This window comes from Balaenoptera borealis (genome assembly GCF_965194805.1).
Source record: "Balaenoptera borealis genome assembly, chromosome: 10".
Lineage (NCBI taxonomy): Eukaryota > Metazoa > Chordata > Mammalia > Artiodactyla > Balaenopteridae > Balaenoptera > Balaenoptera borealis.
In genome coordinates this window covers 112240548-112263718 of record NC_138874.1, presented here as the reverse complement: position 1 = coordinate 112263718, position 23171 = coordinate 112240548, and the positions used below count along the sequence as shown (strand labels likewise).

Here is a 23171-nt window from a genome sequence, read left to right as displayed (position 1 = left end):
CAGACCAGGGCTCGAACCCGTGTCCCCTGCATTGGCAGGCGGATTCTTAACCACTGCGCCACCAGGGAAGCCCGGATGTTGGTGTTTTTAACTGTGATTTTTTTTTTTTTTTATATCCAAGAGGTAATTTTAAAATCCTTACTATACATAATTATAAGCAAATCATGAAAGTCATTAGGAAAATAAAATTCCCTTTTTAGTCATTTTCTTTACAGTAAACTTTTCTGTAATACACCTCTTATTTTGAACCATAACATATGACCATTCCATAGTCTACTAAAAAAAACCTTTTGGTATCCTGGTCATCAAAGAAAAGATGGGATGTATTTTTCAAGGGATAAAAAAAAAACATTACTTAAACGGTGCTCATATAACAAATTGAGCAGGATTTCAGATCGCCCCACACCTAAACCTATTTAATGACGAGTAACCTTATCTGCTATAATGATCGAGAAGGATTGGGCCATGAATCTCTCTGTTTCCTTTGGTTTGTGTTTTTACAATCCCAAATAGAAACAATACATATGTTTTCCATCACCACATTTTACTTTTAGAAAATCTGGAAAATGAAATGCCTTCATTTCAGCCACATGACTCCTATTAGTCTTAATGGGAGAAAGGCCTCTTCCTGGAGGAAAGGAATCATCCCTGAGTGTGTAAATAACAGCAGGCTGGTGGCCACAGTGAGGACTATCTGCCCTGCCCATCATCAGCTGTGTCCTTGGGGGCGGGTCCACCCAAGTCAGAGCCCACTGGGGGTGTGTTGGAATTGAACTATCAGGGTCTCTTGGGAACTCAGCACCCAGAGAGTCTTCTCTGGCCCACCTGAAGCCCTCCAGCTCTGGGCAGGGTGGGATCTGCTGTGCTTATTGGGAAACCCATCCATTGCTGATGGAACCCCCTTCTCCCTACATTCTCTTCCCCAATTCTGGAGCTTACCTATGTGACCCTAGAGCTTAAGACTGGACTTGGCCAAGAAATTCTGTTTCTCTGCAGGGTTGACTGTGTTGGTTGCTGTCAGGGGCCTGGGGCTGGGCAGAGGTCTGTCGTGAATCTCACTGTGTGTTCCTCTCCACTTCCCCCACCCCAGGGCAGATATTTGCATCCCTTTAAATCTGACTGAAGTGGTCAGGGCATCTTTGGAGGTGAGAAGGTTAAAGGAAAAATGCAGAAGAGGCAGGGGCTGGTGTTCCCCGCTTCAGGCTCATTTTTGCATTTGAAGTTCACCCGAGGGGCTCTGATCTCCTTGCAGGTGGCTCCACATCCTTCCCTCTCCCTTGCCCCCCAGCAGAAAAGCCCCTGCATGACACAAGGAGGGGGCCTGGCACGGCCAAGGGACAGACCAAGGCCTCTGGGGCTGCAGAGCAGAGACCCCTCCCCCCGAGCTCCTGCAGGGCCAGGAGGATGGCTCGGTTTGTCCCACTCAAAGGACAGCTCTCATCCCACTATATACGATGGCCCCAAAACCTAACCCACATTGACCTTCACTGGCCTTCATCCAGTAAGTTGGCAGAATGGGCAGAAAATTGACTTTGGGCATGGGGGTAGGACATGGGTCAAAGACTGAACAAACTGTCTTCCTGCCTATCTATGCCTCCTTGTGTGTATATTGTTCCTAAATTTGAAAGAAAGGACAAAGTCTATCTGTATCCCTTATGGATCATATTTTTAAGGCTGTGCCTTAGATATGGACCACCTTAGGGCTGCGTAAACTATAACGAAGGTTCACCTTTGCCCAATGCATTATCCTTTTTGAGTTTTCACATTGTCCTGTGTTCTCACAGAGCAGGATGGTTATTATCCCATTGTATAGATGAGTAACTTGAGGCCAGATGGACGGGCTGACCTGTGCACCATCACTGGTTAGTGGGAGGCAGAACCAGGAGGGAGTAGGACTCCAGCTTTCTGGTGTGTATTCCGAATTCTTTCCATCATTTGTGTTCCACATGTCTTCCATCTTTCTGAGATGACATCTCGGTACAAACTTGACATCCTGGGCAGATTGGTGCCCCTCCCTTTCTGAGGGATCGTGCAGATACCAGGTAAATGGACCCAACCTAGGTGGGATTCCAAGTAGCTGATGACCCATCTCTGCTCACCAGCAAATTGACGGAAACTGTAAACCTTGCTGAGATGCATCAGGATGTTTTAATGAGTATGGCACAGGATTTTACAAACATGTCTGTGCCATTTTTGGTGAATCAACAAATAAAGAGATAGTGAGTCATAGAACAGAGTTACTGAGAAGTGACTTTCAACTATCTGAAAACTGTTACTCTGTTCGTTTTTTTTTTTTAACGTATCACAAATGACTATTTTTAAAAAGTTTAAGTTTGAGCTAATTTTCAACTTACAGTGCAAAAATAGCACAGTTTCCTTGTACCCCTCACCCTGCTTCCCCTAATGCTAAGATGTACGATGTTAACAATGACCATTTTAAAAAACATTTTCTTAAATCAACAAGATGCAATGCAGCCTGAAGACCAGCTGCCTGGAAAGTCACTTTTAAGGGATGCTGTATTTATCGCACAGCTTGACCCCAAAGAGTCCTTTGAAAGGCACCAGGAGAAACAGTGGCTCCAAGGACAGCAGGAACTGGATAGAACCAGAGAGTGTGAAACGCAGTGACCCACCTTCCTAAGAGAAGTTGTGGAAATCTTGTTTGGGGTGTTCAGAAGTTTTAAAGCCCAGTGAAAACGAATCCACTATCCTTTTTTTCTTACTGCTTTGAAATCAAGAATAAGTCAGGTATTCTGACCAAAAAAAAAAATGGGAGGGAGTTTTGGTATGGGAAAAAAAGTGCACATCCTACCATCATTCTGTATAATTCACCGCCAGAGGTACCAGTTCATATAAAACAACACTCAGCTGTATTAACTGAACATTTAAAAATGTCACAAGAAAGTGATTTCCTATTCTAGCCAATATGAGACAGCTAGAAAGAATAAAAATACATGGGGCCTCTCTCTGTTCCCCAGGCTCGTGTATTAGATACTGGTGCAGAAGGAGCTTGTAATTTTTTTGTGATTTTGCCTCCTCCACTTTGCTCCAAGATAATGATTTTTCAGTAAGATGATAAGTTTAATTTTGCAAAGAAATCCCTCCCCTCTTTCGGATATAAGGGAGATGCTTCTGCCAGACACAAATACTCACCGTAGCGATTAGAACCAGTTCAACATCTTCCCGTTTTTCTGTACCTAAGTGGCCTCTTGGGACCAGCCCGTAAACTAAATATGTTTTGTTCCTTCTGACAAGAAGTAAATAAGTGAGGGAGTCCACGTGAAACCCAAGAGATTGGAAAGTGAGCACTTGTTGGGTGCAACACCACCTGTTTATTTCATAGGGAGATGATGGCCTTTGGGGGGAGGGGGTGAGGAATGAAAGAACATGTACTATACACGCCTCATAGTCTTGGGAGATGGAGACAGAGAAAACCAGCTGGCCTCAGGGTCTCATCCTCTGCGTATTGACTGCGGCCTGGCAGGCTCTGATTCAGACTCTTTTGGCTGCTTGATTTATTCTTTGTTACTATTTTCACGTGGCCTGTGCTTCTCTGCAGAGGCCTTGGGGAGTCTCTCCAGTTCTTTCAAAAATAGTTCTTCAAAGGGTGCAGCATTCTTAGAAGAAGATGCACACAGGGCCACATGTTTCCAGCTGAGTTTGGGTTGACATGATTGAGGTTTGTAAAAAGCATCTGAGAAAACCAGAAGAATGCCGTCAGCCAGGCAAGGAAGTGCTTCCAGCGGGTGGCAATAGCACTGAGAAGGAGAACCCAGAGCCTTTTCCATGGGAATCCCGCAACCTTGGAATTCACTTCCTTTTCTGACATGGAACCCTCAGAGGTATTTATATCTTCTCCAAATGGGGTTTCCAGATCCTGGAGTGGAAACGAGGGTCTGGCTGGGGTTGGAGGGAGGAACCCGCCTGACCTGGGAAGGCGGGAAGTGGAAGTATTGTATGTCAGGCAAGCGCCTCTACTTCCTGGCCCCAGCCCCACAAAGCAAAGAAATAGGGGGTTCCTTGCAGCCAGAGTCCTGAAACCACACGTGGAAATCGACTGTGCACAGGAAAACACTTTGAGAAAGGGAATTCTGAGATCAGAGCCCTCAACAGTATTCTAAAATCCCTAATTTTATAATTCACTCTTTGGGCCCAGACTTTGATCATTTTAAGCACTTCAAATTGGCTCTTTAATTTTGTTCATTTCTTTCACAACTCAGCACGGAATCAACCAGTTTCTGGCTTACGTCCAGTGACCGCTGAGTTAAGGTTAAAGATTTGCTTCTTCTAACACCTGATGATTTCTATCTTCATCTTAATTATATTAAATGAGTCCCAAGCAGATTCATAGGCCCATTTTCTACTCATTATTGGAAAGAAGGGGAAATGCAGTGAACATTCAAATGATTGCCAGAGAACAAGCAGTCCAAACAAGGATGAAGCCATACCGAAGCTGCGGGCTGCATTGTGATACGGCAACATGTAGCCCCCGAGTGTGGAAGCCGTCGTCGGGTGTTGCTCTAAGCTGTGGGAACGTCAAGATGTGCCTGTGTGTGGACCGCCCAGGGGCTTACGTCAGATCAGCCCACGGGGATTGCGGCTTTCATCTGGCCGTAAGCTACTCTGGATGAGCTCTCAATTGCTGGTTTAGCCGGAGGCCTCCCTGAGCTGCCTGGAAGGGTTAGTCTCATTACAGATACTAACGCATTTTGTGTTTTGCTGCCCTTTGGCTTTCAAATCAGCCTTTTCTGCATCACTTTGACATGTTCGTGAACTAGAAGACCCCTCTGGGCTCCATTAGTCAGCTCCCACGCAGCGGCTTCATTCATCGTTCGGTCATTTGGACTTCTCAGAACAGGCGACAACACCCTCAGTTCAGTGCGGGAGCCAGAATTAGCTGTTTGGCGGTTCTACGCCTGGTCTGTGCAAGTGATGTCTGTTGATTCTGTGGTAGGGCCATTATTCCCCAGGGGCCTGAGCCCTCGTCCTTAGATCTGTGCCTTTTGCCCTTGGCTTGTTTGCCGACAGAGGACCAGAGCAAACCGGCCAACGATGCAGGCTAGGTCTATGGACCATCTCGTGAGCCCACTAGAGTGGATTCCTAGTGGGGGCATTTCTGGGCTGAAAAGTAAGTTCACATGTGATTCTGTTGGGTATTGCCAAAGTTCCCTGCCCTGCAAGCTGCATTGAAAGGCTTTTTCTTTTAATAAGCGAGTTAAGTCCGTTTGTATTCATGGAAAGACTGATGTCTGGTGCCAACTTTGTCATAAATGCATAATTTTTTTGGTTATATTTGCTATATCTCTTCATCTCTAACATATGTTCATTGCTTTTTATTTATAATTTTTTCCTAGTTTTTAAGAAGGTTTGAATCTTCGTTCTAGTCATTACATTTGTACTGGTACCTTTTTAAAATTGAACTATAGTTAGTTTACAATGTTGTGTTAGTTTCAAGTGTACAGCAAAGCAGTTCAGTTATATATATATTCTTTCTCAGATTCTTTTCCATGATCGGTTATTACAAGATATTGAGCATAGTTCCCTGTGCTATACAGTAGGTCCCTGTTGTTTACCTATTTTATTATATATTGTAGTGTGTATCTGTTCATGCCAAACTCCTAATTTCTCTCTCCCTTTGTACTTGTACCTTTTTGAATGTTCTTCGTCCCTAGTCTGAGAGCAGCTGAAGGGATAAGAGAGGCTGGGAAACTGGAAGGCTGGTCTGGGAGTCTTTAAGACTGTTCTTCCACATTCTTGCTTTCCTTGTAGGCGCATGGCAGGACCGCACATCCCTCCACTTTGACAGTCTGCTGTGGCCAGTGAAACTGAGCTATCGGAGGGCATGGGAGTGGAAGCCCTGATGGGCCAGTGCAGACAGTCTGTGCCCTTTCTCTCAGGGGTCACAGAAGCGGAGGCCCAGGTGGAGCCTCCATGAGCCTCTGTGATGAGCAGAGCCCCTTAGGCTGGCTCTGGGGGTGTAACTTGTGCTGCGCCCACCTGGGAAGGGGCTCCAGGGAAGATTCTTTTTTTTTTATTTTTTATTTTTATTTTTTTTGTGTGTTAGCTTCTGCTTTATAACAAAGTTAATCAGTTATACATATACAATATGTTCCCATATCTCTTACCTCTTGCATCTCCCTCCCTCCCACCCTCCCCATCCCACCCCTCTAGGTGGTCACAAAGCACCGAGCTGATCTCCCTGTGCTATGCGGCTGCTTCCCACTAGCTATCTATTTTACATTTGGTAGTGTATATATGTCCATGACACTCTCTCACCCTGTCACATCTCACCCCACCCCCTCCCCATATCCTCAAGTCCATTCTCTAGTAGGTCTGTGTCTTTATTCCCGTCTTGCCACTAGGTTCTTCATGGCCTTTTTTTTTTTTTTTTTCCTTAGATTCCGTATATATGTGTTAGCATACTGTATTTGTTTTTCTCTTTCTGACTTACTTCACTCTGTATGACAGACTCTAACTCCATCCACCTCATTACAAATACCTCCATTTCATTTCTTTTTATGGCTGAGTAATATTCCATTGTATATATGTGCCACATCTTCTTTATCCATTCATCTATCGATGGACATTTAAGTTGCTTCCATGTCCTGGCTATTGTAAATAGAGCTGCAATGAACATTTTGGTACATGACTCTTTTTGAACTATGGTTTTCTCAGGGTATATGCCCAGTAGTGGGATTGCTGGATCGTATGGTAGTTCTATTTGTAGTTTTTTAAGGAACCTCCATACTGTTCTCCATAGTGGCTGTATCAATTTACATTCCCACCAACAGTGCAAGAGAGTTCCCTTTCCTCCACACCCTCTCCAGCATTTATTGTTTCTAGATTTTTTGATGATGGCCATTCTGACCGGTGTGAGATGATATCTCATTGTAGTTTTGATTTGCATTTCTCTAATGATTAATGATGTTGAGCATTCTTTCATGTGTCTGTAGGCCATCTGTATATCTTCTTTGGAGAAATGTCTATTTAGGTCTTCTGCCCATTTTTGGATTGGGTTGTTCGTTTTTTTGTTATTGAGCTGCATGAGCTGCTTGTAAATCTTGGAGATTAATCCTTTGTCAGTTGCTTCATTTGCAAATATTTTCTCCCATTCTGAGGGTTGTCTTTTGGTCTTGTTTATGGTTTCCTTTGCTGTGCAAAAGCTTTTAAGTTTCATTAGGTCCCATTTGTTTATTTGTGTTCTTATTTCCATTTCTCTGGGAGCTGGGTCAAAAAGAATCTTGCTGTGATGTATGTCATAGAGTGTTCTGCCTATGTTTTCCTCTAAGAGTTTGATAGTGTCTGGTCTTACACTTAGGTCTTTAATCCATTTTGAGTTTATTTTTGTGCATGGTGTCAGGGAGTGTTCTAATTTCATACTTTTACATGTATCTGTCCAATTTTCCCAGCACCACTTATTGAAGAGGCTGTCTTTTCTCCACTGTATATGCTTGCCTCCTTTATCAAAGATAAGGTGACCATATGTGCGTGGGTTTATCTCTGGGCTTTCTATCCTGTTCCATTGATCTATATTTCTGTTTTTGTGCCAGTACCAAACTGTCTTGATTACTGTAGCTTTGTAATATAGTCTGAAGTCAGGGAGCCTGATTCCCCCAGCTCCATTTTTCATTCTCAAGATTGCTTTGGCTATTCGGGGTCTTTTGTGTTTCCATACAAATTGTGAAATTTTTTGTTCTAGTTCTGTGAAAAATGCCAGTGGTAGTTTGATAGGGATTGCATTGAATCTGTAGATTGCTTTGGGTAGTAGAGTCATTTTCACAATGTTGATTCTTCCAATCCAGGAACATGGTATATCTTTCCATCTATTTGTATCATCTTTAATTTCTTTCATCAGTGTCTTATAATTTTCTGCATACAGGTCTTTTGTCTCCTTAGGTAGGTTTATTCCTAGATATTTTATTCTTTTTGTTGCAATGGTAAACGGGAGTGTTTTCTTAATTTCACTTTCAGATTTTTCGTCATTAGTGTATAGAAATGCAAGAGATTTCTGTGCATTAATTTTGTATCCTGCTACTTTACCAAATTCATTGATTAGCTCTAGGAGTTTTCTGGTAGCATCTTTAGGATTCTCTATGTATAGTATCATGTCATCTGCAAATAGTGACAGCTTTACTTCTTCTTTTCCGATTTGGATTCCTTTTATTTCTTTGTCTTCTCTGATTGCTGTGGCTAACACTTCCAAAACTATGTTGAATAATAGTGGTGAGAGTGGGCAACCTTGTCTTGTTCCTGATCTTAGTGGAAATGGTTTCAGTTTTTCACCGTTGAGGACAATGTTGGCTGTGGGTTTGTCATATATGGCCTTTATTATGTTGAGGAAAGTTCCCTCTATGCCTACTTTCTGCAGGGCTTTTATCATAAATGGGTGTTGAATTTTGTCGAAAGCTTTCTCTGCATCTATTGAGATGATCATATGGTTTTTCTCCTTCAATTTGTTAATATGGTGTATCACGTTGATTGATTTGCGTATATTGAAGAATCCTTGCATTCCTGGGATAAACCCCACTTGATCATGGTGTATGATCCTTTTAATGTGCTGTTGGATTCTGTTTGCAAGTATTTTGTTGAGGATTTTTGCATCTATGTTCATCAGTGATATTGGCCTGTAGTTTTCTTTCTTTGTGACATCTTTGTCTGGTTTTGGTATCAGGGTGATGGTGGCCTCGTAGAATGAGTTTGGGAGTGTTCCTCCCTCTGCAATATTTTGGAAGAGTTTAAGAAGAGTTAGCTCTTCTCTAAATGTTTGATAGAATTCACCTGTGAAGCCATCTGGTCCTGGGCTTTTGTTTGTTGGAAGGTTTTTAATCACAGTTTCAATTTCAGTGCTTGTGATTGGTCTGTTCATATTTTCTATTTCTTCCTGGTTCAGTCTCGGCAGTTTGTGCATTTCTAAGAATCTGTCCATTTCTTCCAGGTTGTCCATTTTATTGGCGTAGAGTTGCTTGTAGTAATCTCTCATGATCTTTTGTATTTCTGCAGTGTCAGTGGTTACTTCCCCTTTTTCATTTCTAATTCTATTGATTTGAGTCTTCTCCCTTTTTCTCTTGATGAGTCTGGCTAATGGTTTATCAATTTTGTTTATCTTCTCAAAGAACCAGCTTTTAGTTTTATTGATTTTTGCTATTGTTTCCTTCATTTCTTTTTCATTTATTTCTGACCTGATCTTTATGATTTCTTTCCTTCTGCTAGCTTTGGGGTTTTTTTGTTCTTCTTTCTCTAATTGCTTTAGGTGCAAGGTTAGGTTGTTTATTCGAGATGTTTCCTGTTTCTTGAGGTAGGCTTGTATTGCTATAAACTTCCCTCTTAGCACTGCTTTTGCTGCGTCCCATAGGTTTTGGGTCGTCGTATCTCCATTGTCATTTGTTTCTAGGTATTTTTTGATTTCCCCTTTGATTTCTTCAGTGATCACTTCGTTATTAAGTAGTGTATTGTGTAGCCTCCATGTGTTTGTATTTTTTACACATCTTTTCCTGTAATTGATATCTAGTCTCATAGCGTTGTGGTCGGAAAAGATACTTGATACGATTTCAATTTTCTTAAATTTACCAAGGCTTGATTTGTGACCCAAGATATGATCTGTCCTGGAGAATGTTCCATGTGCACTTGAGAAAAATGTGTATTCTGTTGTTTTTGGGTGGAATGTCCTATAAATATCAATTAAGTCCATCTTGTTTAATGTATCATTTAAAGCTTGTGTTTCCTTATTTATTTTCATTTTGGATGATCTGTCCATTGGTGAAAGTGGTGTGTTAAAGTCCCCTACTATGATTGTGTTACTGTCAATTTCCCCTTTTATGGCTGTTAGTATTTGCCTTATGTATTGAGGTGCTCCTATGTTGGGTGCATAAATATTTACAATTGTTATACCTTCCTCTTGGATCGATCCCTTGATCATTATATAGTGTCCTTCTTTGTCTCTTATAATATTCTTTATTTTAAAGTCTATTTTGTCTGATATGAGAATTGCTACTCCAGCTTTCTTTTGATTTCCATTTGCATGGAATATCTTTTTCCATCCCCTCACTTTCAGTCTGTATGTGTCTCTAGGTCTGAAGTGGGTCTCTTGTAGACAGCATATATATGGGTCTTGTTTTTGTATCCATTCAGCCAGTCTGTGTCTTTTGGTGGGAGCATTTAATCCATTTACATTCAAGTTAATTATCGATATGTATGTTCCTATTCCCATTTTCTTAAATGTTTTGGGTTTGTTATTGTAGGTGTTTTCCTTCTCTTGTGTTTCTTGCCTAGAGAAGTTCCTTTAGCATTTGTTGTAAAGCTGGTTTGGTGGTGCTGAACTCTCTCAGCTTTTGCTTGTCTGTAAAGGTTTTAATTTCTCCATCACATCTGAATGAGATCCTTGCTGGGTAGAGTAATCTTGGTTGTAGGTTTTTCTCCTTCATCACTTTAAGTATATCCTGCCACTCCCTTCTGGCTTGCAGAGTTTCTGCTGAAAGATCAGATGTTAACCTTATGGGGATTCCCTTGTGTGTTATTTGTTGTTTTTCCCTTGCTGCTTTTAATATGTTTTCTTTATATTTAATTTTTGACAGTTTGATTAATATGTGTCTTGGCGTGTTTCTCCTTGGGTTTATCCTGTATGGGACTCTCTGTGCTTCCAGGACTTGATTAACTATTTCCTTTCCCATATTAGGGAAGTTTTCAACTATAATCTCTTCAAATATTTTCTCAGTCCCTTTCTTTTTCTCTTCTTCTTCTGGGACCCCTATAATTCGAATGTTGGTGCGTTTAATGTTGTCCCAGAGGTCTCTGAGACTGTCCTCAGTTCTTTTCATTCTTTTTTCTTTATCCTGCTCTGCAGTAGTTATTTCCACCATTTTATCTTCCAGGTCACTTATCCTTTCTTCTGCCTCAGTTATTCTGCTATTGATCCCATCTAGAGTATTTTTAATTTCATTTATTGTGTTTTTCATCGTTGCTTGGTTCCTCTTTAGTTCTTCTACGTCCTTGTTAAATGTTTCTTGCATTTTGTCTATTCTATTTCCAAGATTTTGGATCATCCTTACTATCATTATTCTGAATTCTTTTTCAGGTAGACTACCTATTTCCTCTTCATTTGTTAGGTCTGGTGTGTTTTGACCCTGCTCCTTCATCTGCTGTGTGTTTTTCTGTCGTCTCATTTGGCTTATCTTACTGTGTTTGGGGTCTCCTTTTCACAGGCTGCAGGTTCGTAGTTCCCGTTGTTTTTGGTATCTGTCCCCAGTGGGTAAGGTTGGTTCAGTGGGTTGTGTAGGCTTCCTGGTGGAGGGGACTATTGCCTGTGTTCTGGTGGATGAGGTTGAATCTTGTCTTTCTGGTGGGCATGTCCATGTCTGGTGGTGTGTTTTGGGGTGTCTGTGGCCTTATGATTTTAGGCAGCCTCCCTGCTAATGGATGGGGCTGTGTTCCTGTCTTGCTAGTTGTTTGGCATAGGGTGTCCAGCACTGTAGCTTGCTGGTCATTGAGTGAAGCTGGTTCTTGATGTTGAGATGGAGATCTCTGAGAGATTTTTGCCATTTGGTATTATGTGGAGCTGGTAGGTCTCTTGTGGACCAGTGTCCTGAAGTTGGCTCTCCCACCTCAGAGGCACAGCCCTGATGCCTGGCTGGAGCACCAAGAGCCTTTCATCCACACAGCTCAGAATATAAGGGAGAAAAAAATAGAAAGAAACAAAGAGGATAAAATAAAATAAAATAAAGCTATTATAATAAAAAATAAGAAAAAAAATTATTAAGAGTAAATGTATTCAGAAAAAAAATTTTTTTTAATTTTTAAAAATAGATTTATTAATTTTTTATAGTAAAAAATAAGAAAAAAATTTTTAAGAAAAAAATTTATTAAGAAAAAAATTTTTAATTTTTTAAAATAAAAAATATGAAAAAACTTATTAAAATTTTTTTTAATTTCTAAAAATAGAAAATACAGAAAAAATTATTAAGAAAACATATATTAGGAAAAAAAAATTTTTTTAAGTAAAAAAAAAAAAAAAATGGACGGACCTAACCCTAGGACTAATGGTGAAAGCAAAGCTATACAGACAAAATCTCACCCAGAAGCATACACATATACACTCACAAAAAAAGGAAAAGGGGAAATTAATATATCCTGCTCCTAAAGTCCACCTTTTGAATTTGGGATGATTCGTTGTCTATTCAGGTATTCAACAGATGCAGGCACATCAAGTTGTTTGTGGAGCTTTAATCCGCTGCTTCTGAGGCTGCTGGGAGAGATTTCCCTTTCTCTTCTTTGTTCGTACAGCTCCCAGCGTTCAGCTTTGGATTTGGACCCGCCTCTGCATGTACGTCGCCTGAGGGCGTCCGTTCCCTGCCCAGACAGAACGGGGTTAAAGGAGCAGCTGCTTCGGGGGCTCTGGCTCACTCAGGCCGGGGGAGGGAGCGGTACGGAGGAGGCGGGGCGAGCCTGCGGCATCAGAGGCATCGTGATGTTGCAGCAGCCTGAGGCGCGCTGTGTGTTCTCCCGGGGAAGTTGTCCCCGGATCACGGGAGCCTGGCAGTGGCGAGCTGCACCGGATCCCGGGAGGGGCGGTGTGGAGAGTGACCTGTGCTCGCACACAGGCTTCTTGGTGGCGGCAGCAGCAGCCTTTGCGTCTCCTACCAGTCTCTGGGGTCCGCGCTGATGGCTGCGGCTCGCGCCCGTCTCTGGGGTCCGCGCTGTTAGCCGCGGCTTGCGCCCGCCTCTGGAGTTCGTCTAGGCGGCGCTCTGAATCCCCTCTCCTTGCGCGCCGCGAATCAAAGAGGCAAGAAAAAGTCTCTTGCCTCTTCAGCGGCTGCAGACCTCCTCTCCGGCTCCCTCCCGGCTCGCCGCGGCATGCCAACCCCTTCAGGCTGTGTTCACGCCGCCAACCCCAGTCCTCTCCCTGCGATCCGACCGAAGCCCGCGCCTCAGCTCCCAGCCCCGCCTACCCCAGCTGGTGAGCAGACAAGCCTCTCGGGCTGGTGAGCGCTGCTAGGCGCTGAGCCTCTGTGCAGGAATCTCTCCGTTTTTCCCTCTGCGCCCCTGTTGCTGTGGGATCCGCGCTGATAGCCGCGGCTCGCACCCGTCTCTGGATTTCGTTTAGGCAGCGCTCTGAATCCCCTCTCCTTGCGCGCCGCGAAACAAAGATGCAAGAAAAAGTCTCTTGCCTCTTCGGCAGCTGCAGACTTTTTTCCAGGGAAGATTCTGATTCAGTAGGTCAGAGGTGAGGGCTGAGGCTCTGTGTCTCTAACAAGGTCCCAGGTGTGGTCGGTGCTGGTGTTCATAGACCAAATTTTTAGTCGCCAGGTACTGAGTCACAGAAATGTGTTTTTGTTCTTTGTTTCTTTACCGCGTTGTAACCTAACTTAGTAGTTCTCAGAGTGTGGTTCCTGGAATAGCAGCCTCAGGGCCACCACCTGGGAACTCAGAAATGCCCATTTCTGGGCTCTACTTCACATCTACTGAGTTGGAAGCGCTGGAGCTGGGCCGCCCTGGGTAGTGGATTTCCACAAGTCCTCCCTGTGATTCTGATGCATGCTACTGCTAACCTGGCCGATCCAGACCCATACCTCGATAGGTGGGGTCAGATCAATTATGACTTGCATTTAGTTTTGAGTAACAACACATCCAAAAAGCAGTGGCTTGAAAATGTAAGGGTTTATTTTTGTTATAAAAGAAATCCAGGGGTGGGCAAACAAGGACCTGCTATGTAGCACAGGGAACTATACTAAATATTTTGTAATGACCTATAAGGGAAAAGACTCTGAAAAAGAATATATATATATATATCTATATATCTATAGATATATATATAGATATATCTATAGATATATAGATATATATATGTATACATATGTATAACTGAATCACTGTGCTGTATACCTGAAACACAACTAAGTCAACTATACTTCATGTTTTAAAAAAAGAAATCTAGGGGTGGGCAATCTGGGGTAGGTATGGCAGGCCCACAGTGTCCTCAGGAGCTCACGCCTCTGCTTTCTGCTCCACTTTTCTTCAGGTGTGACCCTCATCATGATGCTTGTAGAATAGTTGCCAGGACTCCAGCCATCACGTCCACATCCACATCCACAGTGGATACCAGCTGAACATCCCCTCTTGAGACCCTCCCAGAAGTTCTCCCAAAGGACTTCTGCTTATATCTCGCTGGCTGGAGCAGTAGCATACCACAGCAAAATGTGATTTTTTAGCTGGGCCCATTATCATCCTGAGCAAAATGAGGATTCTCTAAGTTAAGAAAAAAGATAAGAATGGATATTGAGTAGGCAACCAGCCGAGTCTACCAGAGGTGGTGGGGACTTAAGGTCTTCAGTGATAATGTGAAAGGCATGGAGAGAGCATTCTGCGAGCTGAAAGAGTTGTTGGATCTCGTCAGAGAGTAGGAGGTTTTAATTTACTGGTTCAGGGGAGAAGCAGCTCTGGGTATGGGTACATTTCAGGTATGGAATGTGGCTGTAGGAGTGGGGACTGGAGTGGAGGTGATGGTCATTGATTGTAGGAAGGGCTGGAGTGGAGGTGATGGTCATTGGCTGTAGCAGTGGAGGTGATGGTCGTTGGCTGTAGGAGTAGAGGTGATGGTCATTGGCTGTAGGAGTGGAGGTGATGATACTGGTTATAGGAGTGGAGGTGATGTCATTGGTTGGGGAGCTAGAGTGGAAGTGATGGTCATTGGCTGTAGGAGGGGCTGGAGCAAGCAGTCCTTGACATGAGATCAGGAATTTTATTGTTTTTACTGCTGCATCCGAAGCATTCTATATCAGTACCTGGTATATAGTAGGTACTCAGTGGATAGTTGTTGAATTGAAGATAAAGAGGTCAAGCAATTTCTTTGAAAGAGCAGGTAATGGGGTGAAAATCTGACCTGGGACCTCCTTGCCCTCACCCCCCCCCCCACACACACACACACACGATTATGGGATGAGAGCTGGCTCTGAGCGGGCATTTCACTCTGCAGGAGCCTTAACTAAGATTCTTCTCTGCTGCTTCCTTTGACACCTGGCAGGTCGGTTTGATTTTTTTAATCAGTTTTTACCATGCAGCATTACCTGCTTGGTAATTCTCAGAGCACCCAGGAAAAGCCAGAGGAGGAGGAGAGATGAAAGCCAGACAGAATTATTAAACAGAACGGAAAGGTGGCCATCAACAGCAATAAATCCTCCCAAATAATAGTATGATAATGAACCTGTGCTTTTGTGTACCACTGGTATGGCACAGGGTGGTCCTCTCTAGTTATAAGCTATATCCAAAATGGAAATGAAAGGGGGACACAGCCGTGTATTACTCCACTAGAAATGTGCTATACCTCCCAAAGAAAACCACTGTGAACATTTTTGTGAGTGACAGATTGTCAATGATTTTTATTTTTTTAATATTTCGAATTTGACAGTGATAATTTATTGCGTTTATAATTTATAAATTTATTTATTTATTTATTTATTTTTGGCTGTGTTGGGTCTTCGTTTCTGTGCGAGGGCTTTCTCTAGTTGCGGCGAGCGGGGGCCACTCTTCATCGCGGTGCGTGGGCCTCTCACTGTCGCGGCCTCTCTTGTTGCGGAGCACAGGCTCCAGACGCGCAGGCTCAGTAGTTGTGGCTCACGGGCTTAGTTGCTCCGCGGCATGTGGGATCTTCCCAGACCAGGGCTCGAACCCGTGTCCCCTGCATTGGCAGGCAGATTCTCAACCACTGCGCCACCAGGGAAGCCCTGCGTTTATAATTTACAAAATGTTTTTTAAAAGGAAATACGCCTTACTGAAAAAAAATTATCACCTCGAATAGTCATTTTTGGAAACTAGCAGCAAGTTTTGAGAAAAGCTTAAAATGTTTTTTCTGTGCTTTGGGAATCTGAGTCATGCGGGATAAAGGATTATGAGAAAATTGATAATCTGGGACTCTTGTTTCCTTGGTGTCAGCTAGAAAGGTGTGATCTAATCATTGACTGGAACTTGTGTCTCTTATCACCTGCAAGAGAGTCCAGGTAATTCATTTCTTAGAAAACAGGCAGGTTTGTGTGTGTTTTCATGTGTGCATGTGTGTATGTATGTGTGGGTTTTATTTTTGCCTTCCAAATATTTGTTTGTATGTTTTGAGATTTTTGTTCAACAGTCTTAAAACTCTAGGATAATGACATAGTTGGAAAAAGAGCTCCATCCAGGTACTCAGTATCCATTCTAGATACTCTCAATGCATGAATGGCCCTTTACTGTACATGAAAGCTGTGTGCAAACTCCCCACATAGTATCTTTTTTTAAAAATTGAAGTATAGTTGATTTACAATGCTGTGTTAGTTTCAGGTGTACAGTGCAGTGATTCAGATATATATATATGTATATATCAGATTCTTTTCCCTTATAGGTTATTACAAAATATCGAGTAGAGTTCCCTGTGCTATACAGTAGGTCCTTTTTAGTTATCTATTTTATGTATAGTAGTGTGTATGTGTTAATCCCAAACTCCTAATTTATACCTTTCCCCCTTTCCCTTTTGGTAACCATAAGTTTGTTTTCTATGTCTGTGGGTCTCTTTCTGTTTTGTCAGTAAGTTCATTTGTATCTTTTTTTTTAGATTCCACATATAAGCAATACATATAATATTTTTCTTTCTCTGATTTACTTCACTTAGTATGATAATCTCCAGGTCCATCCATGTTGCTGCAAATGGCTTTTCCTTCTTTTTTCATGGCTGAGTAGTATTCCATTTTCTCTGTGTGTGTGTGTGTGTGTGTGTGTGTGTGTGTGTATTGCAGGATCATATGGTAACTATTTTTAGTTTTTTAAGGAACCTCCATACAGTTCTCCACAGTGGCTTTAACCCACATGGTATCTTGAAACTTGACCCTAGAACAGTAATAATGAACATACTGCATCTTCCCCCTTTTCCCTCTGAATACAGGGTTCTTCCAATCCCAGGGCTTGCATATTTTGTCCTAACACCGTATTGACATCTTAACAACGGTTCTCGGCACCCCCCGCCACCCCTATCTGCTCCGGGTTCCAAAAAGGGAAGGCTCCTTTTAGAGGTCTGTAGCTACTGCCACCGCTTCTCCCAAGTCGGTTTTATTTCTTGGCTGTCGCCCCTCCCCACTTAGGTCTCCTTCTTTAGGAAGAAATATTTCCTGCTTACAGCAGAAGAAACCTGTTTACTGTCTAGGAAGGGCTCATATGTACGGGAAGTCTAGTTTCCTGGAAAGGAAAGGACTCGCTCGTGTGTTTCCGCTGGCCCCACTGCCTTTGGACGCCCCTTCATCCTTGCTGTCTGATCTTCAAGTTGCTGTCTGTTCCCCTGATTTCTTCTCTTCCTGAAGGCGCCAGCTCCAGCTCTGCTCCGGCCGAGTGGATGGGCTTTGGGACTTGCAGGTCCCAAACACAGCTTCTCTTCCCGATCCTCTCCTCTCCTCTCTGCCAGGAGCCGTTTATCTCATTTGCTGCTGCCCCCTCCCTTTCCCCCCTTCTGACTCCCTGCCTGGGCTGCAACATCTCTATGTAGAAATTTAACAGAAATATGCTGAAACAATTATTGGTTGATTTTAAACAGAAGTCTAGATCGGGTGGGAGGCAGGGTACCAAATGGACACCTCTTTCCATGAGGAAATCAAGTTTTCATCTGCTGCCAGAAGATGAAGTCTTGACCAGTTAAAAAGCAGAGAAAGTACCCACCAGCCTCGTCCATTGTAAAAGCTTGTTGTTTGCTTTCTCTGTTGGTTGTTTCTCTATTGGTCATCAGCAGACTCTTTTATGTCATCTTCTGTGTACTGTAATTGCAGGTAGTTTGGAGATTTCTCTCCTGTTAAAAGGGGAGAGAATTTCACCTGCTGGAGAAATTGTGTGTGTTTTGAGTACCCAGGGTTACCGCCTTTTCCTTCCTCTTTAGCGATATCTGTGTCCACGAATTAGCATGTATTGAGCAGAGAATACCTTGCCTTTCCCCTCAGCAGCAGCCTACTGTGTCCCTGTGTCAAAACTGGGGACAGCAAAATCCTGCCTAAAGTGAGGGGGTCCGTGCGTGATTCACCCCCGGGCGCTGTTCAGAGTGGCTTTCCATTTGATGGGTACACCGTCCTCTCCAGCTCACTTCTTTGATTTCCAGTGAGATGCAGAGTTATGGGGTTTGCTGGAGGAAAGCCCACAGGTGAGGCAGGAAGATCAGATAGGTAAGCTATACACAAAATGTAGATGCAGGAGCTTTAAAAAGGTGGTGATGGGTGGAGGGAAGTCTGGGGCCACTCAGGGTAGTGGCAAATAACATCAGATTTTTAGGAGAGCCTGAGACCCACTGTAGTTGCATTTAGAAACTGGTATTTTTATCGATGACCCAGAAATATCAACACAAGCTTCAGTTACTGTTATTTCTAAGACAGTCTGTTGTTAAGATGGCCTAGCGTTTGAGGGGAGAAAATATAACCTCCCGAAACATTAAAATGTGGGAGAAAATGTGGCCTTGGATTCAAGGAAGCCTACTTTGCTTGGAAACATCTCTTTGGTTGATTGGCTGGTGTCAGAAGGCAGGGAAGTGTATGGAGCTGAGACCCAAACCCTAAGAGAAGATCTTTCTAGAGAACTGGTTTCAGTTTTGACACCAAAACACCTGTAACAAATCTAAACTAACTTGGAGATAAATGACTCTGAAATGTGTTCTCTACGTTATTTACCTGCCTTGGGCTGTTAAGTGTCCCCATACAGCTATGCTCTCTGGGCCTGTGTGTGATTTTTATGGTTTTCTCGCTCATCCTTTGCGGTTCCACTGACAGAGTCTGGCGACTGTGCTGGTCCGCTCCTTAGCAACCGCCCTCCACTTGCTCGTTTCCTATCGTGAGCCCGAATTGCCACAGTTATTAGAATTGTGTGACAGTGTGGGGCTCGTCTGAGAACACGAAAGATTATGTATCACCTCAATATTTGGAAAGAAGCAGTAAAGTATCTTTTTCTATCCAATTGGCTCATTATGACACTTTCTGGCCCGTGGAGGCACAGTGTCTTGAGGCTCGGGCAGCTTTCCCTCATTTTGTACTAAGGATCTGCGTGCGCTGGTGGTGCCCTTGCCTGGCCCAGATTCAAGTCTCTTCTTGGCTGGTCTTGATGCTGTGTCGGTGACGTCTCCATTCTCCCCTCCCTGCCCTGCACTTGGGGCAGCTCAGGGCCCACATTTCAGCGCAGAGAAGCGCCCTGCTGGAACTTAGCCCTGAGGTCTGCAGTTGGACATGGTGAGGTCAGGAACAGAAAATCCAGCACAGCCCGCTGCCCTGATTGTACTGCTGCCCGCCAGCCCTGCCTGACGCCCTGACTGTGCTCAGCCCCTTGTTTTCAGGACTCATTCACGGCTCACCACTATCTTCCCCAGAATCACATCCCATCAAGTCTCAGGGAAGCGATGGCCCTGAGATGCTGAACTCTCTTCTCCTGAAAGCTTTTTTCCTAATGGATACAGTGATGTCTTTACCTTAAAACAGCTGGCTTTGTGCTTGCTATTCAGATTTTTGGTATTGAAAATATATTGTTTATGGATCCTTACATAGGTGGGAACATTATAGACAAAAGCAGTGAGTCAGGCAACATAAAATTTAGGCGAGTGGTTCTGTCTGGGTGAGTATGATCCAGAAGGGGCTCAGATAGGAAAGCTGAAGCCCAAGGAAAGTTCTGCTTCTTAATCTAGGAGGTTCATAGGTGCTCTAATATCTTTAATTACAAATATAATACATTTCACAACAAAAAATGAGCTTTAGAGGAGCACAGATAAGCACCGTGTCATGGTCCAAGGAGCTCATCTCTGAGTCAAAGATGAGAGTTTAATAGAGGGAATTCATGACTGTCGGGCAGATCTTTTGGTTGGTTTTGGTTTACGTCCTAGAGCCTAGCTCAGCTCTGAGTAGGTGAGTTTGCTGGGTAGTTGAGCTATAAAATATCAAGCCAGTGGGTATCGCGTTTTAGAGAAGGGAATGGGGGTTGTGGCTGTTTAAAGGAAACCTGCGGGACCCCAGCCCCTCCAAGCATCAGCCTCAGGAATCAGGCTCTGAGTTTCAGTCCAAGAAATAGGAACCCCTGCTAGAGGCTGCTGCGTGATTCAACTTCTCCTAAGACGGGCAGAGCCTGTGGAGGGGACGGGTCTTCACGGGAGTGATGTAGTTTAAAATCTGAGCCATGAATAGAGAACTCTAGTACAGCCTGCATGCAGAGTGTGGGGGGGGGGGGGTAAAAACGGCGATGTTGCCTGGCAGAGGCTCTGCCTGGGGGTCATTTCACGGCTGATGATCGTACTTCTCAGAATCCACAAAAAGCCCTGATCAATAAGTTGTCAGGAAAGTTTTTCTTTGACTGCATATTTTTCTTTTCCCCAGTTCACCAACTACATTCTACTTTGGAGGATTTGTTTTAACTCTTTCAAGTCACAATTGGAACACCTGACTTGCGTAGAATCATTCATGCAAGAATTTACATTAAACCAGATAGAAAGTTAGATAATTAATAAATAGGTAGGTAGGTAGGTAAATAGGTAGCAGATAGATAGTTAGCTCTCCATGAGTCTATAAATAATCCATTTATTTAAAGAGTCTAATCTCAGGATGGAACTAGTAGATTGGGACTGCATCACTGATAATTACTTTGGTTTTTGATTCTTTAAAAAAAACTTCTAATAAAAGGAAGCAACGGAGAAAGGAAGAACTATTTTAGGACTTTTTTTGCTTATGCTATTTTATACTTAAACAGAATTGACAGTTTTTGAAATACATGGTTGGAAAGATTTTTCTGTACACATTAGCAAAGCCCAACTTTTCCATAGGAGGCCATTGCCTCTCCAAATGATAAGGTCTGTAACAACCACCATTTGGGGGGACTTTCACGTACAGGCACAGGGACCCAGGGGGTACTTTACCTTCATTTTGTTTGTTTGTCTGTGGGATTAGGAATGCTGGGTCCACCCTCTTGTTGGCCCTCCTGCCTCAGGTCCCACAGCCAGGACGCCCAGCAAGGGGACCGTCTGTGTTCCATCTCTTCCCACTACGCTCAGCCTATCCTCACTGGCTGGGATGCCAGGACTCAGGGACAGAGAGGCTGGAAGGAATTGCAGACAAGTGGCATTTTAAGAGAAGTCACCACTCTAACCAGTGCCTGGTAGTCATGGGCTCATTTCCTTTTTGTGTATAAGACATCTCAGAAAATATGATGAGAATCTTCCAAGAATCTCGATTATTCCAGTGGTTCCCAGGACCCTTTTTCTGCCCCCCGTACACAGGAGGTCTAGATGCGTCCCACCGGCAGCCGTGCCTGTCTCCCCTTAGGTGACCTCGGCATAGGGAGGAGATGGCACCTGGTCAAGAGTCACTGCCTTGTTTAAAGTGAATAACTTTTAAAACTTTATAGAGTATTCCAAAAGAAAAAGAAAGCAAAAACAAAACAGGCAAAGAGTGAAAAGGAAGTCTCTCTCCCGCCCCCAGTTCCTGGTCCTGAGTTGCCCTCTCCCAAGACAGTCCAGTTTCCAGGGTCTTTGGGGTCCTTCCAAAGATGTTCTGAGCAGATAAGCACTGACTGGGGAAGCAGATCTGGCACACTGTCCACACTGCATTCACTTGATAATGTATCTTAGAGATGATTCCCCCTCTACCCAGGAGCATGTGCCTTATTCTTTCTCACTGCTGCAAAGCACGGAGGTGCTGTAATTTATTTAACAGTCTCCTGCTGATGAGCGTAAGGTGGTTTCCAGACCTTTGATATTTTACAATGTGGGAACAAGCAACACGTTGTACACCTTTTAGACCCACTGCTTTATGAGAGGTGAGCACAGACAGCTGATAAATTACATCCTGCATCTGCACTTGGCATAGGACGTAACCCGGCATCATTGTTTCTGGAATAATAATGATAATGAACATTTATTAAACGTTTACTATGTATCAGGTACTGTGCGAAACACCTTAGCTGGATCATTATTTTGTTATAGTATTACCTTGATTTTAACATTTAGTATTTATATTAATAATATGCTTGCATTGTTTATCATATAAAATACGATTATATACATTCCATAAATATATTGCTTATTATTTAAATAGGTAAAGTTATTATAAAAATAAATATATTAAAATTAAATATATAATATTTAATATTATTACCTTGTTATAGTATTATCTCAATTTTATAGATGAGGCCAGATAGCATGGAAGTGGTGGAGGGGGGATTTGAACCCAAGGGATCTGCCCCCAGAGTCAATGTGCTAAACCACCCATTCAGTTATCTGCTGTCTGGAAGGTCTTTTGAGCTCCTAAGGGTACCAGGGAGCACGGTCTCTTCAGAGCCACATGCATGTAGAGGGGCTCCCGAGTGAACCCCGGGGACGTCTGGCCGGAACTGGTGAGCACGTGTCGTTGCTGGGTGAGCACATGCACATCGGCATCAGTGGCGCCTGTCCCCTTGAGGCGGCACTGTAGCCCATCTGCCCGTCTCTGGGAGAGCGTGGCGTGCAGAAGTCAGTACGTTAGACGTGGGCTCATCAGATGTTCTGAGCACAATTCTCATTTTATTTTTAGTAGAACCAAAAGTATTTTCTGGAAGCAGCGAGAAGCAACAAGAAAGAGCACATGTGACTGTGTCTGCTCCCCCAGTGGAACAGAAGCTGGTTAAAGATCCCCTTCCTGATGGGTCTAGCTCTCCAAGCAACAGCTGTCAGTCTAGTGACCTCTCTGAACCCGCAGAGAGTCAACAGCAAAGCCTTCCGAAACTCAGCATCCCTTTACCTGGGTCCCTTTGCCCCTTCCAAGATTTATGCACATCTCTGCAGGAAGACCATGGTGTTCAGATAGAAAGAGAGTTCCTGGAAGGTAAGGAGCGAGGGAGGTAGGGTTGAGAGGATTCTTCCTTGATCTTCCTAGGGAACACGGTACAGGGTCTTCCTGGGCCCTGGTTCAGTTGAGCTTCCCTTATGAATCTGCCTTTTCTCCAACTGTACAAGCAGAGAAGGAAGCAGGACCAGCATGTTTAAATAGTGGGCACGTTCTACCCCCCAAGCAGCGAGAAGACAGCACTGCATGGGTCAGGAAATCCCAGCCCTGCTGGGCACAAGGCCAGCATTGCCTGAAGCTGAGAGGAAGGCCACTCCCAGGTGCCCAGCGGGTTCTCGGGCTTCGTTAGGGAACATTTGAGATCTGGAGTGCCTGCCCTGAAGGCAGCAGGTG

The 23171-nt window shown here is 43.6% G+C and overlaps 1 protein-coding gene across 3 annotated transcripts in view; it reads left to right on the top strand.

Moving 5' to 3' along the window:
- The window catches only part of LOC309635406 ((E2-independent) E3 ubiquitin-conjugating enzyme FATS), a 250290-nt gene that overhangs the window by 184871 nt on the left and 42248 nt on the right, over positions 1-23171 (top strand). Inside the window, exon 5 of one of the 3 annotated variants that reach the window (XM_082406623.1) lies at positions 22527-22817. The exons of the other annotated variants lie outside the window; for them this stretch is intronic. Within the exon in view, the coding sequence (XP_082262749.1) occupies positions 22527-22817 (291 nt within the window). The remainder of the gene's footprint in view (positions 1-22526; positions 22818-23171) is intronic. 3 annotated transcript variants of the gene reach the window in all.